Raw genomic sequence first — 18577 nt, 5'->3', positions numbered from 1 at the left:
GACTCCTGGTCTTGCCCTCAAAGACCTTCACTTCGTGGTGGAGCTTTTCTACAGTAAGTCTCCAGCAGGTGGCGTCATTCCAATCGTTACAATATATACATTCATATATTGGGGAAAAAAAGCTGCTTCTCTTATAGTGATTGTTAAGATTTCTGTCACTTCTTTGTTACTTACTATCCACATAAGTACTTCTCTTCTTGCGCTAGCCATCATTCTTTTCTGGACAACTGTCTCATTTGCTTTCATCAAATAGTTTGAGATTTGCAAGGGAATCTCTGTAATTTATTTTTACTTTTGTACTTTGGGCATAGTCTAGTTACTGCCACCAGGTGAACTACAATGATTTCCAATTAGTTAGGTAAACCCATAGAAATCTCATTTTGGTGTGGTTTTTTTTTTTCTATAAAATTTTAAATATTTAATTAAATTACTTCTATTCTTATCTTAATACTTTTTTAAAATTTAAGGTAAACTATAGTAACAGTACAATGTAGATTTAGAGAAACACGAATAACTTCATTACTAAGTCAATAAACCACAACCATTACTAAACTAATCTTGGTTTTCTTCTCCCAAGAAAACCTATATTTTGTCTCACTCACAGTGGTTCCAAGCATTTGAAATTTCTTAGATGCTTGCCCTTAAGAGAGTTTCCTGTAAATTTATTTATAGCTTGAATATTTAAAAGCCTTTTCTGCTATTGCCTGAATTAATTGAAAGTCATTGATGGTTTGATTTTCTCCTGCTCATGCTCAGCTCTCAGTAATTAGCTAGTGGCTTTCCTGAAAGACAATTGCCATGCTAATCCTCATTGAAGGCCCCAAACATTTCCATACATCCTCTATCCTTTTGATCACTTATATTTGTTATTGGAAACAGAAAAGATGGAGGGGAAAAAAAACAATGGTACATCTCTTCTGTCTTATCTGTGTGAAGTCCTGCTTTGTGATTTCTTTCTGGTATAAAAGCATTCACATTCCCAACTCCCCTACTCCATCAGGACTCACTTAACATTAATTATTCTTTGGCTCTACAGTTTCTGTGGTTTTAGTAACTGGCGTTCTGCCATTTTTAAAAACTGCTCTTTTCTTAAACAGGCTATGTCTTTTTTTCTCTTGGAACCTTTAAAAGCACAATTCAAATAGAAGTGTTTAAAACGAGTTATACAATGATTTCCTGTCATCACTTCTGCCACCTCTTTATTCTGCTTTGTTCACCTCAACTTGGCCAGTCATATAAGATCAAAATTTTAGAGCTAGGAGAGGCCTTAGTGGTAGTCAAGTACAATCCCCTCATTTTACAAATAACAGAAACTGAGTCACAAATTAAGTAAATTACCTAGAGTTTCACAGCTAGTAAGTGATTGTGTAGTGGTAGCATGTGATGCTTAGATGAGCATATTGTTTATCTGCAATGTCAAACTCAAATAGAAATGGATCTATACAGACTGTATATTAGCTTAGAAAACTACAAATTAGCATTCTCTGTTTATTGCATTTTTATTTATTTTGTTAAACATTTAAAATTTCATTTTAATCTGATTCAAGCTGTACTTGGGAGCTGTGTAGGCTGCAAGTTTGACACTTTGTGGGTGCAGGTTGTAGGTTCAATTCTCAAAAAGCCCAATAAACTCTGTATGTATCAACAAACAGAAAGTTAGTATGAAATTGTCAGGAATTTCATAGATAACTGCCATTTACCAAAAAGGAACTAGGTGATCATACAAGGATAGTTTAGCACAGTCCCTCAACATTACAAAAAGATACTTATTAGTACACACAATTGGTGTTGTCTATTATATATGTTATGGCCCATAGAAACCTGGTCGTTTTCATATGTATGTCTTTCTCTAGATAACTTATGAAGCTTTATTCAAGTTTGGAAAAATTACTTCATATTGTTCATTCTAAATTTAGTGAAGAAGAATAATTATAAGACTTTTTCTACCCATTTAGAGTTATCTAAACCTGAATGGCTCATAAGTACTTTACTTAACTTTATTCTTTTTAAAATTTCTGTTTAACTCTATTTTAAGATACCCTGGATATGTGCATTACTATAATAAACCATTTGAAAGTATATTGACTTTGAATTTTATTAAATGATTCTCATTACTTACTTAATCAGGCCCCATCAATATAGTTCAGATCAACCCATGGGCTAATTTTTGTATATGAGCCCAAAAAAAATTGCCATATTGAGAGGGAAGCAGTACAGTATGTTCCACATTTTGTTCAAGAGTAACTAAATCTTACTTTGCAGTGACTGCTTTGTTTGATTATAGAAGCAGAGCTCTTAAATACCCTATTCTACTTGGCAGGATGTAGAATTGCTAAGCCATGTATTTTATTGCAAGGTGGTTTAAAACTAAAAAAATCCTCAGGAACGAGTAAATAGGTATGGAGAAAGGGCACTGTACATTTATGGATATAAACTGATATGTCTGTTAAAATTGCTTTAATTTAAAAATATCCTAGAAGTTTTTCTGTTATATTTTTCCTCTACCTAGTATGCTTGGCCACTACCCCTGCAGTTTTCTCATTATGCCAAAAAGGATTTTTCCCCCATAAAATGGTCTCTATCCACATTAAATACCACACTGCATTTAACCTTGTAATAGTCTTTAGTTAGATCCTAGTAAAAGTTAGGAGGAGGGGAGATTTTCATCTGTTTAAAAAATAACACAACTGAATTACTTTCAAAATTTAAATGGGGGGGGGGGAGCTAGGTGGTGCAGTGGATAAAGCACTGGCCCTGGATTCAGGAGGACCTGATTTCTGAGAGAGAGATGCTTGAGGAGGTAAAGCCACAATGTCAGAGTGGTAAGAAGCAGTACAGTGAGTTCCACTTCACAAACTTCTCCAGACAGATTGAAAAAATGCTCCAAACTGAATCCTTAGAGGAGAATACAGAAAGAGTCACAGTGAGTCTTTTTGTGCAGCTGAACTCAGCATAGGGAGACACACATAGCTGCATATACTGGTAACTGAGTCTGCCAGAAGCATAGTACAAGCAGTGCACCCCAGCACCCAGGAAGAAGTAGTGCACCAGAACAAAAGGTAGTCAAAGACTCATACCAGGCCCCACCAGACCCATACTGGTGCCCCGTGATGAAGACGGATAACAATTGGCAGTTTTGTTGCCCAGTTACCATTTCTGGGTCACATTCAGAGGACTGAGAAAGGTGGTGATGGTGGTGGTGGTTGTCCTTCAAAGAGGACCAGTGACATCATGAAGTGATGTCTTGACTTGTACTTGAATTGGATTTAAGTGAGACAGATTTGCACAGTCATCAGCCTCACTCTCACTTCTTGAGTCATAGAAGTCAGTGGCAGGACAAAAGTCAAAATGGCAATCTCTCGAGAAACAGGAAATGACATTGGCATCTTTGATGCCTGACCAAGCTCTAAGCACTCTACAATGCCTGTTTCAGCCACCTTCAAGGCCATTAGAACAAATCGTTCATATCTGCTCTTTCCATCAGGGAAAATCTTCATGTGCTTGGGGTAGACATACCCTAACTCAATGAAAGATTTGAAGACTGTTCGTTACCCTCAACCCTGGTTAGCCTGTCTGCCAAGATGGTTAGCTGGTGTGTGGCTGTTCAATGTACTATAGCTTCTTGGGAGCCACAGGTGAGAGTTTGATGAATCAGGTGGATACCAAAGGTGTCTGACCAGCCCTGAAAAGAGCTCAGCAAGCATTATCTCAGCTCAGGAACTTGTAGGGCTCTGATAATAATCAAACCACTTTGGGAATACTGAAAGCTTATGTATCCCTAACCTGTCCTTGAGATCCTGGAATAATACAGTACTCAGTACCCCCAAGAAAGCAACAAAAGGACCAGCCCATCCTAATGAGCCATTATGGTGGTAGAGTCATCAAAGACAGAGACATCGGAGAAAAGAATGATTCTAAAACATCTGCAAGCAAAGCTTCAAAGGAAAAACACTGCTTGGGCACATAATCTACTAGAATTACTGGGAGAGATGAAGCAAGAGTTTAAAAAAAAAAAAGAATTATATTTTTTTTATAAATGGAATGAGGGTGCTTGAGGGAAAAAAAAAACAAAAGGAATTGAAAGCTATGGAAGAAAGAATTATAAAGGGAATTAATAGTTTGGTACAAGGGATACAAAATCTTGTCTGAGCAACAAACATCCCTGAATTGGAATGGAACCAAATAGAAGCCACTGACTCCATGAGGCAACCAGAACTATTAACACAAAATGCACAAACTGGAGAAAAAAATGAAGAAAATGTAAGCTATCTCATAGCAAAAATATCTGATCTAGAAAACAGATTGAGGGGAAAAAATAATCATTAGACTCTCTGAATAAGATGGCCTAAAAAAGAGCTTTTGTCATACTGTGTGTGAGAATTAGAGCACTACCAACATGCTGAGAAAGATATTGCAGGGAAGCTCCACCATAAGGAGAAAGCATGACTTGGCATCCACCTGTGACTTAGTGTCAAGAAGTTACTGCCTGTTGTGTCAATCAAAGTTACCAGCCAATTAGCTTAGAGCTGTGTGTGGGGACGGCCCAGCTTCCTGTTTGACAGGGGCCTTCTGGGAGAAGGGGAAGGATCTCGGCCTTTTCGGTTCCTGACTTGGGCTTGGCAGGAGGACAGATGCTGGGCTTTCTTAGAGATAGTTAGATGAAGTTTTCTTTTGACCTCTCTCTCTCTCTATTCACTAACTTCTAATGCACTTTAATAAATACTTTAAAGTCTAAAGTCTTGCTAAAGTTTCTAATTTAAGGTGAGTACTCATTAGATTTTAGACATCATAGCTAGAATTTTAGGCCCTTACATGTAAGAAAACTGAGAACCAGAAGGCAAAGCTGAAATAAAATCCACCAGTTACCTCCTAATAAAAACCCCAAAACAAAAACTCCTGCAACTATCATAGCCAAAATCCATAGTTTCCAGCTCAAAGAACAAGACTACAAGCAAACAAAAAGAATTCTAGCACTAGTGACTCATAGGCAAGATCACAGAAAATTAAGCAACCACCTCTTTCAAGGAACAGAGAGCTTGGGATATGAAATTTTAAAGGGCAAAGGATATAGGCTTATAGCCAAGAACAACTTAGCCAGCAAAACTGAGTATGATACTATTGGGGGGAGGGAGTAGAGAATGGATTCTTAATGAAATGGAGGACTTCCAAGCATTTCTGATGAAAATAACAGAGATGAAGTTCAGACACACATGTGAAGATAAATATTAAAAGGTAAACAAGAATGAACACTGATGAAGGATAAACTGCATACATTCAATTATGGGGAAATGATACATGTGTCTCCTCTGAATCTTTGCATAATTAGGGTTCATAGAGGGAGTCCAGTTAGAGAAGGCCTTGGAGTGGTCATGTTATACCTTGAAAAAATAGAAAGGGGAAGAATACACTGGGCTTTAGGAGAAGGAATAAAAGAAAGGTATGGGGAAATTGTCTCACATAATGAAGGTGTACAGGTAGATATCTGTACAAATGATGGGGTGAAGGGAATGATATTTCAGCTGTTCAAAAATAGGAAGAATATACATGCACACAGTTGGAGGCAAAAATATATTTCATACAAAAGGGAAATTGGAAGGAAAGGAGAGAAAGGGGGTGAGGGAGAAATAGAAAGAGGATAGATTAAGAAGGGAGTTCTTTTCCCTTGCATAAACTGATGATGAGTGAGATGAGCAGAACCAGAAGAACATTATACACAGTACCATCAACATTATGTGTTGATCAACTGTGATAGACTAGATTCTTCTCACCAATCCAGTGGTACAAGAAAGTTCCAAAGGACTCATGATGGCAAAGGCTCTCCAAATCCAGGGGGGAATTAAAAAAAAAAAAAGGAACTGTGGAAAAAAAAAGAAGGGATTCGTCCTAAGCAGAACAAACTCTAAGGGTGTACATAAATAGTTATCACTCATTTTTGCAGTTGCAAAGAATGGGAGTATGAGGGGGTACCTATAAATTGGGGAATGGATGAACAAGTTATGCTACATAACTGTGGTGGTTCTCCTGTGTTGATCTCTTACCAGCAAAATGACTAATCAATTTTCCCACTTAGTATTTTATTTTTTCCCAATTACATGTAAATATTGTTTTCAATATTCAGTTTTGAAATATATTGAGTTCCAAATTATTCTCCCTCCTTCTCTTTCCTCCCCACCCCCAACACAAGCAAGCAATCTGATATAGGTTATACGGTACAATCATGTTAAACATATTTCCACATTACAACTAATCATTCTACCAGAGGACTAGTGATGAAACATACCACCCATACTACTCTGAATGAAGAATGAGACAAATATATTTGGACGTAGCCAAAGTGGAATTTCTTTATTTTTTACTATACATTTGTAATAGGTTTTGTTTTGCTTGCGTTCTCATTTGGGGTTAAGGGAAGTACAGTTGAATGAGAGAGTGAAAAAGTAGATCTTAGATTACTAAAAATAAAAGTTATGTTTAATGCTGAATGTTTCAATATAATTTTAAATTTAAATGTCAATTTAAACTATGGCCTTTTTAGTACCATTCATAGGAAAAGCTTTTAGGGGAGATTACTTCATTTTAGTGTTTCATGATAAGAGTTTTGAAACTAAAGTTATTAAGCTTTATTTTTTTGTTGTTTTTTTGTTTGTTTGGGGGGGTGGGGTTTGCAGGGCAATGGGGGTTAAGTGACTTGCTCAGGGTAACACAGCTAGTAAGTGTCAAGTGTCTCAGGTCAGATTTGAACTCAGGTCCTCCTGAATCCAGGGCTGGTGCTTTATCCACTGTGCCACCTAGCTGCCCCACTTTATTTTTTTTTTTAATGTTAGCCATTATCCATGAAAAGCCCAAAGTAAAAGAAAAAGAAGTCAAAATGAGAATGTCTTTGAACCTAAAATAAATTTAATGTGCTTTACCTTATCTTCCCCTCTTATTTGATTATTATGGGAATTTGTGTGGCTGCAATGATTTTTGAAGACCATATTGACAAAGATATTGACATTATTTGCAATAATTTCTTATTTTCTGTTATTTTTGCAGATAATGGATTTATACCTGATACACTTCTAGAAGATGTGATGAAAGCTTTGGATCTTGTATCAGATCCTGAATAGTAAGATAATGGGAAATTTAGCTTTATTTAACCATGAATAAAAGTTCTATTAAAATCAAAATTTACCATACCATCATTATTTCATTGATGTATGTGTTCTTGTACATATACACAAATGTCATGGTGAATGGTATTCTAATTAGAGTGATCAGTTTGGATGGATGGGTAGCTAAAAAAGGAAGAAAGATTTTGAGACTACTCTTGACCAAAAATTAACTTTTCTCATCTATACTCTGTCTCTTCTATTAGGCATTTAAAAGAATGGTGTTAAGAAGTTCGGGGGGGGGGGGGGGTTATTCTGTAATTTCAAAGTATTTTTTTGTTAACTACCAAAACTTAATTTTAGTATATCCTGTTTTTCCATTTTGTCATTTTGAACCTGATTTGGACAGCTTTAGAGAAAATTATAACAGTTTTCTATATTATAGATACTGATAATAGATAGTGTTTCCTGTCAATAACCAGCAGCCCTTTGACTTTCAGCCTTATATGCTTAAAGACAGTCAAAGATATTGAACATTTCCAGATGAATAAATGTTCTAGACTAAATCCTTTGAGTATCATTATATGAAGAATCCATTCTTTCTATTCATTCGAGTTTCTTTTTTTTTTTCTTGTCCTCATAATCTTGGTGCTATGCAGAGGCACTTTTCACATATGTAAGAGGCTCCTCTGGAAAAAAAAAAAAGAATATATTTGCATTTTGTTTCTCCTTAGGGATAATTTGCATTTTTATTTTATTAAGTAGAATAATAGTTGATCAAATATGAAACAATCTGGAAATTTGACCAGTTTCTTCTGAACAATAACATGAATGTCAAGTTCTAATGCTTTTAGGTCCTGCACATTTTTCATCTGACAATAATAAAACAAACATTAATGTGCAAAGTAATGTAACAAGGGAATTCAGCATAAGCTACATAAACAATATTGGTATTCATAGTCCTGTTCATGTTTTTTAGATGGATTTCAGATGTGATCTCTTTGAAAGTATGCAGCTATATATAAACACTAACAAACTAATCAAGGCTAATATCTCAGAATCTTATTGCCTTGAATGATGATTTAGACGTATTTAATAGTTAAGCATAGGTGGACGGGTTTATAACATAAAAGAGATGTCTGAAGGAACCTCAACTATTGTAGTAAGTGGAATGATGGTGGTTTACCAGACTTCCTCTCAATAAAGATTGAAGTAGTTTCTACGTATGAGACTGCTTTATTGAAGCCTATCAATTTGGGGGTGGGGGCATTGGACCTCTTCTTTTGCAATCGTTGCTTTTTTCCTTTGCCTTTTCCACTAACCCCCACTTCCATGTATACGTTAATTTTAAAATTAACCTGCATTTTCCATGTCTTACTATAATATTTGGTGATATCCTTTCTCTATGAAGAAGATAAGAGTGACCTGTTTGAGTTGTTTGTTAGTTGTAGCAAGGGGATAAATTAAAAGGTCCTCATACCCACTCTTGTGACTATTGCTACACATTTGTAAAAGGACTGAGATCCAGTCTATGGCAGTAGAATGATTTGTTCCCCTCTGTAGAGTTATTTTTAAATAGTCTTGATATGAGTCTGATCTCCTAAGCCTTCTATTCAAACCTACTGGCCTAGTATTTTAGACTAATTAGATAGAATATATTTAAATCCTTTACTTTTTCAGTAAGATGGTAGGTACATACATACTTTGAAGGACACAGCAGAGGATTAAAAACCAAACTAGAATATCATTTTTATATTTTGGTATTTCAAAGGACCCTAAATTACTGACTTCAAAACAGAAACTTCAGGTTTCAAAAATTTTATCTTCTACCGCTCACCCATTTCCTCTGTCTCTACTCTTCCTTAGCAGTAGTGTGCAGTGTTCTCCCTCCCCAGTAGGCAAAACACAATGCAGTTTGCCTTTGAGGTATTCCACTACTAGCCTAATATATTTCCTACCTTAAATTATATCAAAATTCCCTTTTTCTACATCAAAATGCCCTATGTTAAGATTTTCTACTGCACTGGCTTATTGTTTTGTTCTTGAAAGTGACCCTTTTTATAGGTATTTTATAAGAATTGTATTTTCTGTAGCATGTGGTAAAGTTAGCTTCTTTTTATGAAGAACTCACTTTTATATACCACACTAAGGTTGTTTCTTCACAACAGCCTTGTGACATAGTATAAATCATGTCTCCATTTTTATAAATGAGCAATAGTCTCAGAAAAGCCTATGATCGCATATCTAGTTAAAATATTGGAGCTGATATTTGATCTTAACTATGTCTGATTTTTTAATGCAACATTCTTTCTGCTATGCAACACTGTCATTATTATGAAGGAACTGTATTGATCAAGTACAAGCCTTTATTTCACAGATAAAGAAATAAGGCCTAGAGAAACTGACTTGCTCAGGATTACACAGCTAAATACCAGTACAGCCAGGAATAAAATCTCAGACTTTCAGTCCAATGTACTTTCCATTCTACCAGGAAAATGCAGGGGGGGGGGGGGGAGTAGATGAATGATTTATACTCTTATAGTAAAATATACCTCTATAAAAAGTATATGTGTGTGTGTATTTCTATATAAACATAAATATTCACATATGTATTTTTAAACAGACAAAAGAAAGAAATTCCTCCTTGCAGGGGTCAGTGCCATGGGTCTAGGCTTATAAACCCTCAATTTTAAAATTACTTTACCTAATAAGGAATGAACCTTCAAAATTATCTTCACAATTTAAATTGTAAATAGTAACAGATTACTCTGATTTAAAAATAACCACATTTTGGCACATCAAGTGCCATTCCTGTGTATTTGTCATTAAGGTTCTAAAAAGAACAGCTCTCAGAATTTTTGGCAGTGAGATGTGTTGTAATGCCACATATTTTAATCATGTAAGAATAAAAATGTACCAGTGCACTTATTGTTGTTGTTGTTTTTTTTAATTTTCTGATTTTGTTATAGTGTCAACCTCATGAAGAACAAATTAGACCCAGAAGGACTAGGAATCATCTTATTGGGTCCCTTTCTCCAGGAGTTCTTTCCTGATCAGGTAACATAAGGAATTGTTAGTTGATTCCTAATATGGTCGAGATCCTCAGAGATGTGCTGGTCATTTTCCTATGCATTAAAAATTATCTCACCTACTTATAGATTTAGTTCAGGTCAAGTCACAATGGGCAAGTTTGTGTATTATGTACTGTAAAAAAAATTAATTATTAATAACTATAATTAACCTGGAAAAATTATATAATTGGATTTATGAAAAATTATGAGTGTATGAAAAATGATAAGCTTAGAGAAATTATAATTGGGCCGTAAATCCCTTCATGGTCGCCATTCAAATGTAAAAATATTTTTGAATTGACTAGGCCTAATTTTGGGGGGACTGATCCATGGATGACTAAACTGGGGACTGTTGACTATTTGGCTATCTGACTTCGTTAATTTAATATGGGCCGTTTATAAAGTTCCACCACACTGCTCCACTCCCAAGTTGATAAGCACAGGATTAAGAAGCCTCTTAACTAAATAATCCAAGCAGAGTTTATTTATGAGATACTATTTAAAATTAGGAATACAGGGAAATAAAGTGTACAACCTGACTGCTTTCCTGCGGGGTCTCTTTCCACTGCCTCTCTTTCGCACCTGCTGCGCTTGGAACTTCTTGAATACAATAAGGGCCTTAGCCGCCTCCTGCCTCAGGGCACACACTTTCCCAGATTTGTATTAAGGCCTGTAACCTTGTCAGCCCCGTCTCTAGTCTCCAATCTTTGCCATCTCCTCAGCCACCTCTTGACCTCTTCTTGTCTGTCCGAACCCCTGAGTCTTGTCTATCTATCCGTCCTCTAGTCCGTCCGTCCTCTCCCCCCCCCTGGTCTCACTCCCAGGTCTATATATACCTTTTCTTCTCTCCACTCAAATCTCAGGGCTTCGTTCACCCCCACAGACCAAGCTAATCCGCCAGCCAGGGCTGCAGCTGGTTGGGGGGGGGTGCACTCCCCCTTCACGTGCCTCAGCACAGGCTATCTTTCAGATAGCTCTGCTCAGGTCAGAGGGAGCTGGGGGCTTTTTTTTTCCCCCAGCTGTCTGACCTGGGGTCTTGTACAGCCCACGGGGCTTTTTCGCTCAGTTGAAGCTGAGGAGGAGGGGGAGAGACCCTGAGGGCCTAAGGCTTTCTAATCTCAGCCTAAAGGTAGGGTCCCCAAATCAAAATAAATTTCCACAGTACTTAAATTACATTATATTTAATGGCAAGATTGTCCTTAGTTCTGAATATTTGTGCATATTTGTTCACTTAGTTTTGAGAAAGAAGTCGCTATTTTATACCACTCTTGCTTATTTTGTGATAACATAGTTCATCATTGTACACTACCGATACATTGTAACATGTTAAAATCACTGCATAAAGGAGGATGCAAGTGAGTTCTACTCAGTCTGATGCCTAGTATTACCAACCAAATTTATAACCAGGGTTGTGTGGCAGCAAGGTTCCTTGTGCCAGGAATCTTTAAAAACTTAGACCACCTCTTTGCCAGGAAGAAAGCCAAGAGAGCAGGTGATAGGATTCTGTCCAGGGACCCTCAGTCTTAAGGATAAACTTTTTCTTCTTGGAGGAGGGGGGAAAAGATGGTCTGCATGGGGCTATGTTGGCTGTTAGCACTCTGCTGCGTGCCAGTCTTTGCCTTCCCCCCTCATTCTCCTGTGAGGCACTGAATACTGGGCAAGTTACCTCTGCTCTCCTGTGGATCATTCCTTGTCTCTTCTCTAATATAAGATTTTGTCACTTAACTGAGTTACTCAGTTACCTGAATATACCTCGGTCCTTTATTCCTCAAATAATAACGCAATTGTAAGTTGCAGTTGAGTGCTTTTACAAAATTACCTGTATCACTTTCACCAACATAACAAAAAGGAGATAGCCACCAGGTAGAAAATAACTCAGAAATGGAGGAGGGGGGGGGGGGGACCAGGGATGTTAAAGACTTATGGCAATTTAGAAGAGTTTAAAAGAATTTAAATTGTTAATCCTGTGTGTCAGATTTGAACATTGTTCTGAATCAAAATACTTGTATTCCTAAAATGGTAAGTAACATTATGAACATAAAATCTTGATCATTTTTTTAAATGACTAGAACACACACACACACACACACACACACATGTTCTAAACCTTCAACTGCCATGGAAATTTGGGAAAGAGAAAGAATTGAAGGGGTTCTTTTGTTTGTTTTTGTCTTTTTGAATAGGTTTTCAAAACCTAACCTATTGATTGAAAAAAATCTTTTGTTATTTAATGGAGGGAAGAATGCTAAAGTATTTTGCAATGAATTCCAATGTCTTAAAATAAACAAAAAATATATTCCCGTCCAGATAATATTTAATTTTGTGTGTTGTGCTAATGGAAAGATCCATAAAAGAACTTATTTTTAAAAATTAAATCTTTGAGGTAATTCCCAATCTTTTTAGACGTAGGATATTCTCCAATTTAATATCATCAAACTGTGTTCTTCTCCCACAAAAGTGGGGTGTGTGTGTGTGTAGAATTGAATTTGGAAGTGAGTGTAAGGTGGTGGGGGCTAAGTGTCTTTAGGTGCATTTTAATTAAAGTTTATTAATACTGTCAAATAATATAAGAGCACTTTGTGTGGCATGGTCTCTATAAATCTTCCTAATAAAATGCTGCCATTTGCACACAAGCTATATATCAATTAAATATATATATATATATATATATTTGAGTACCAGCTACACAAGGTGTAACAGAGAATACAAAGCAGTTAGGATGGTGTTTGCTCCTAACAGGAACAACCCCCAGTTTCTATGTCAGGCAGACCTAGAACAAGGCAACAGGTGAATAATTGCCCAATGAATGCTTCAAACAGTTGCCATGGTAGTTGAAAGGAAGAAGAAATTACTTTCCAGTGGTCAATAGACATTTCCTTGAGGACATAGTATGATACCTGGGTCACAAAAGATAGGGTTCATAACCCTGAGAGGAGAGGGATGAACATCCAGTTGATAGTCTGGTTTTAGCAATTAGGAGAATCGTGTCTTGAGGTGAAAGCATTTTTGAGGGAGAGTAAATAAAACAATTGGCTGGAGTAGAGTGTTCATGAAAATTAGTCATTGAAATAAAGATTAGAGAGGTAGGTAGGAGCCAGAGTGCAAAAAGCCTTGAATGCCAAGTAAAGGAGTTTGGTCCTTGCCCTTTAGGAAGACAGGGATTATCACAGGTTTTTGCAGGGAAATTAGGGTTAGCTTGGAAGTCCATTCCAGATGGCTATTTGATATAGAATGACATTTAAAGTAAATTTCCTTAAAGCTCTAAAGTTCTGTCATTCTCTCTGTGATACCATTTCTTTCTCATTATAACTGCTAATTAAGAGCTGACAGCCTTCAAAAGACATTCTGTGCAAGAAGTTCAAAGTTTACTGTGCAGTGAATGAGCATGCAGTACTGCAGACAAGTCTGATTCCTGAGAACAAGTTATTGGGAAATTAATAAAAACTCTTGGGTACATTTTTCTAGATATATCTCTCTAAAGCCTTTTCAAGGATTGACATTTAAAATTTCAGTTACTAATTAGAAACAAGTTGATTTGTGATTTAAATATGTAATGATACTTTACTTCTCATAGGATTCCAGTGGGCCAGAGTCATTTACTGTATACCACTACAATGGATTAAAGCAGTCTAATTACAATGAAAAGGTATGATTATTTAAATAAATTATTTTAATGGGGTCAGTGACAGAGATATTTGAGGATATAATTATCATACATAAGAGCTCTCCAGTAGGACATAATCTCAAAATGCTCTTTATTGCTTATCTACATTATCCTTTGCAGATGCCATGTTCTGGTACGAACAGTGCATATGAATCAGTATACATTTTTTTTGAACATTATGTTTCACTGTCATAAACTAGGCTATATTTAGGTACATGTTAATATCTTGGATGTGCATATGCTCTTCAGTCAGCATTATAGTTAGCCACATGAGATGAAGGTCTGATTAATATAGATGGGAAAAGAGGTTTGAAAGGAGAAAACGGATGCTATTTAAAGATTACAAGCAGCGCATTTTTTGCCCAGGGCATTTACTTTTTTATTCAGAAAAGAGAACTTGTACCACGCAAAAACTGACCTGATTGCACTGAATTGGAAAGTTTTGTTTTGATTGACTTTTTTTGGTGAAATGGAAAAAAAACAACTTATACTTAAAACTAATAACAAATTGTACTTTAGTTTTGTAAGGAATTTGTTATCTTATATCATCCCCATGATTTGTCCCTTCTCCTAGACAAACATTAGGTCCTCTGTGCACTTTCATCTGATAAAGTTCTTGTCCATCTTTTTCTATAAATCCTCCATAAAAGATCTACCCAATGACTTCCTTTGGTTCTTGTAATATTTCTTGGGTTTCACAAAAGCCTTCAGGCTGTACCTCTTGCTACATGACCAGCCCACCTCTTTTTGTCCACTCACAGATGTCCTTCAGTTCACTTTTGGTAATAGGCCACAACTTCCTTATTAGGTTTTTTCATCACCCTTTATAAACATTTGAAGGTTAAACAAGAGGTTATATTTACTTACTCTCAGAAATTTAGGTGACTTGAGTTTTTCTTTTCATGAAAATATTTTATTTCTATATTAGTGGCCCATATGGATTTAAAGCAGGAAAGCTTAGATGCTTTTTCATAATGTTTATAAGTGCTTCATTTAGCGTTTTAAGTTTTGTCTAGTACTTTGTCACATGAAGTGCTGTATAGTCACTAATTAGTTATCCCTGCAAGGGAGGTCAGTCATATTGGCTATATTTTACTGATGAGGCAGCTGAGAGACAGGAACATTAAGTGACTCCCCTCCATGTTCACAAAGCAAATCTTTGCCAGAGCAGGTACTAAAACTGAGTCCTGGACCCCCAAGCCTGTACTTAGGTTGCTAACCAACAGCCTCTCTCTCTAGTAAGTCACATCAGCTATGCCTGTGACAAACTTCTGACTCACTAACAAAAAGAGCAGAAATCACAACAGGCAACAAGTATTGACTTGATAAATTTCAGAAGGAAAAGCTTATAGAAATTGTTCTCAAAACACCCATGCCATTAAATCATGGAGATATAACCTATAACACGTTAAAGGAAAGAGCTAATAAAATAAGAGGGACACTGAACTGTGTAAAGAGCAAGAGCTTATGGTAGATATTGGTAAGTAAACAAAGTATTTTTGAACTGAACAAATTGTGAGTAAGGAAAATTCTTTATGAAAAAGAAGTTCTATGGGCTTATTTATTAAATATAAAAAAAACTTGGACAACATTCTTTGTGTATAGTTCTTCATATGAGTGTTCAAATTGTGAGCTTAAAAACAAAACGCTGAAATTTTTAGGAAAAAAAAAAACAAGAAAACAAGTGATTTGGCTAAAATAAAAATTCATATTCATCTCACCTTAGAACATGTCTTCCAAACTCAGTAGGATAGAATAAACTTTTGCCTCATTCCCGAGCCAAATGATATATAACAATGCTCTAGCTTATTTAAAGTATTTCTATTGGAAAGACCCTTTGGAACCAACAGTTTGGTTCTTCAAGCTTTCATACTTATGCATCATGATAAAATAAATGTCCCAGACAGTTTTCTAAGAATATAAATTACATTTGGCTGCTGATTTGCAGCAGTAGAATTTTGTACACCTATAATTCTCCACATCGATGAAGAAATGGGTCCATACTGAAAGCAAAACAAAATTAAAATTTTAGAAGCAGTTACTTAAGTAATGGATGATTTCAGTGCCAAAAAGATCCAGGGGCTCCTGGACGTTACATTGAACCTCATGACATTAAAGGTTGGAGAGGAGAGTGCTGCAAAAAGAGCCCTTCAGAATATGTTAGTTGTTACTGTGTGTATATCTAGGTATTGGGGCAGCAGGTTCCATACATGTGCAGCATATAGACAGAAGGTAAGTAAGGTATAAACAAATGGAAAAATTCTTCATTTGAGGCATTCTTTCTGGATGGGCTAGAGGTGTTTTGCATGTTTTCTATAAGATCTCACACACACATAGATAGATATTTATGTTTATATATAGAGAGAGATTTATATTAAACTGGAACAAACCCAAAATAACCTGCCATACAATATTATATAGATATACACACATATACATATATACATATGTGTGTGTGTATATATATACATACATACATATACATATATATATACATATATATATATACACATATATATATACACATAACTCTTCAGTTCTATGTTTTCCGGTATAAACAGATCACGAATGCTCCCTCAGTCTGTAGCCTAAGGAGATGTTGTTATTGAGACCAAATCATAAGTGAGCTTTTGTACCTGAGTGGAAGAGTTTGCTTGCTAATCCTGAAGATTGCTTCAGTCCCTCATGAAGTCTCTCTGAATGTGTAACCTCACCTGGTGGGTGCCGTTTTTGTTGAACAGGTCATGTATGTTGAAGGCACAGCCGTCGTTATGGGCTTTGAAGACCCTATGCTTCAGACAGATGACACGCCAGTCAAACGCTGTCTCCAAACCAAATGGCCTTACATAGAGCTGCTTTGGACCACAGACCGTTCTCCCTCACTAAACTGATCTGCCCAAGTGTTTATAAGGAAGATGGTACGTGCAAATGCTTATAGAAGGATTGGAAAATGGCAGTTAGATGTAAAATATTATACTTTGGCTAAATGAAGATATACACTGGTATCATTGATAAATTGTAAATAATTTTAAAACACTTTTTCAGTGTTTGGGATATATTTAATTTATATTTCTTTTTAAATATCTTCTGTTAAAGTTTATCATTTGGGGCCATTGTGACATTGACAATAAAAATTAATTATAAGTTTTAAATAGAATATGTTTATTTGCAGTTTAGGATAATTTGCCATCCCTTGCAGGCAGATTATAAATGTCCAGTACTATAGCATCTGCATACTGGATATCAAAATTGCAAACTATATTGTGACATTACAGTGCATTAGAAAATTGAAAAACTTCACCTCTGCTTGTATTTTTAATTCATCCAAGCATGTTTTATTACTTACGTAATGCTGGCTTACATCATATTGTAGCTCAGCGTCATCACTAAAGTGCATACAAGTTTGGGGTTTTGTTGTTTCTTTTCTAAAAGCCCTTTTTAACTAAGTAGCTTGTACAAATGTGGGTCAGATGGTACACTTCAGAAATATTCCTATGTAACATACATCATCAACTGTGTCTTTTGACAGTTGTCTGTTGCTTTGGCTTAAATATCTGGCATGTTGAAAGGCAGAAACTAAGGGGATGATGTATTAATTTATTCAGAAATGTATGAGAGGAATGTAAAAATACGTTGAACAGAAAGATTCTGTTCTATAATTGTAACTGTTCAGTTTAATTGTATTGCCAAATACAATTTGTCCCAACAACAATGTAAGCCAGCTTTCTAGTATATTTGTAACTGTGTTAACTGCATGAGAACATCTGTTATTACATTAGTATATTACATTATTTATTATGATCCTAGTTGATGGCTCTAAATAAACTTTTTTCCTGAACTGTAACCTAGAATTTCTTTTACATTGGTTATCCAAAATGAATATCTCTTCTTATATTCAGATATGTTCATAGTATCTGTCTAACCCAGTAGTAGATGACATAACCCAGCAAAATGAGCCAATTCAGGAATTTCTAGACTACCAAGGTTTTGATCCTCCTCTAAGAAAATGTCTCCACTCTACATAAAAGGACCCATAGCAATTAACATTTTAATTCAAGGCTGAGTAGTACTGACATGGACCATGGACGTAGTCTTTATTGACCTTCCTGGTCAATAACACACTTGATGTTCTAGAAGGGTCCAACCACAACAACAGTAATAATAGCAGCTAGCATTTATGTAGTGCTTTAAGGTTTGCAAAGTGCTTTACAGATGTTGCATTTAATCTTCACAACAATCTGGGAGGTAAGTGCTGTTATTATCTCCATTTTACAGATGAGGAAACTGAGGCAGACAAAGACCTTTTTAGGTCACACAGCTAGTATATGAAGCCACATTTAAACTCTTCCTAATTCCAGGCTCAGCATGCCACCTAGCTGCCATCTATAAGCAAAGTGGTAGAACTCCAAATTAGGCCTCGTGCAAATGATCTTATTTGTATCAATACCCTAAAGACAAAACTTTTAGACTGAGTTTCTCTGGGCTTTGAAATATAATAAACCCATCAGTAGTATGTTTTTTTTTTTCATTATAATTGTTCAGTTGGCAATTATTAACATCTATTATTACCATTGCCTCTGTTATCATTTTATGCCAGGTCCCAATTACCTCTCACCTATATTGCCTCTAAACCAATCCAGTTTATATACACAATTTACCTCTCTTTACATAGCATTCAGAACACTACACTACTTGAAAATCAACAGTGGCTCTTCTCCGTTGCCTTTAGAATAAAGTCCAAACTCCTTAGT

At 35.9% G+C, this 18577-nt stretch overlaps 1 protein-coding gene across 2 annotated transcripts in view; it reads left to right on the top strand.

Annotated features, from left to right (window-relative positions):
- The window catches only part of MINDY3 (MINDY lysine 48 deubiquitinase 3), a 104638-nt gene extending 87740 nt beyond the window's left edge, over positions 1-16898 (top strand). For both annotated transcript variants that reach the window (XM_043968728.1, XM_043968729.1), the window contains 4 exons: positions 7036-7108; positions 10061-10148; positions 13737-13808; positions 16568-16898. In XM_043968728.1, the coding sequence (XP_043824663.1) occupies positions 7036-7108; positions 10061-10148; positions 13737-13808; positions 16568-16717 (383 nt within the window). In that variant the 3' untranslated portion in view covers positions 16718-16898. The remainder of the gene's footprint in view (positions 1-7035; positions 7109-10060; positions 10149-13736; positions 13809-16567) is intronic.
- Positions 16899-18577: the final 1679 nt, after the last annotated feature.

This window comes from Dromiciops gliroides, chromosome 5, assembly GCF_019393635.1.
Source record: "Dromiciops gliroides isolate mDroGli1 chromosome 5, mDroGli1.pri, whole genome shotgun sequence".
NCBI lineage: Eukaryota > Metazoa > Chordata > Mammalia > Microbiotheria > Microbiotheriidae > Dromiciops > Dromiciops gliroides.
Note: the sequence above shows the minus strand (reverse complement) of the source record. Positions and strands in the feature narration are given on the sequence as shown.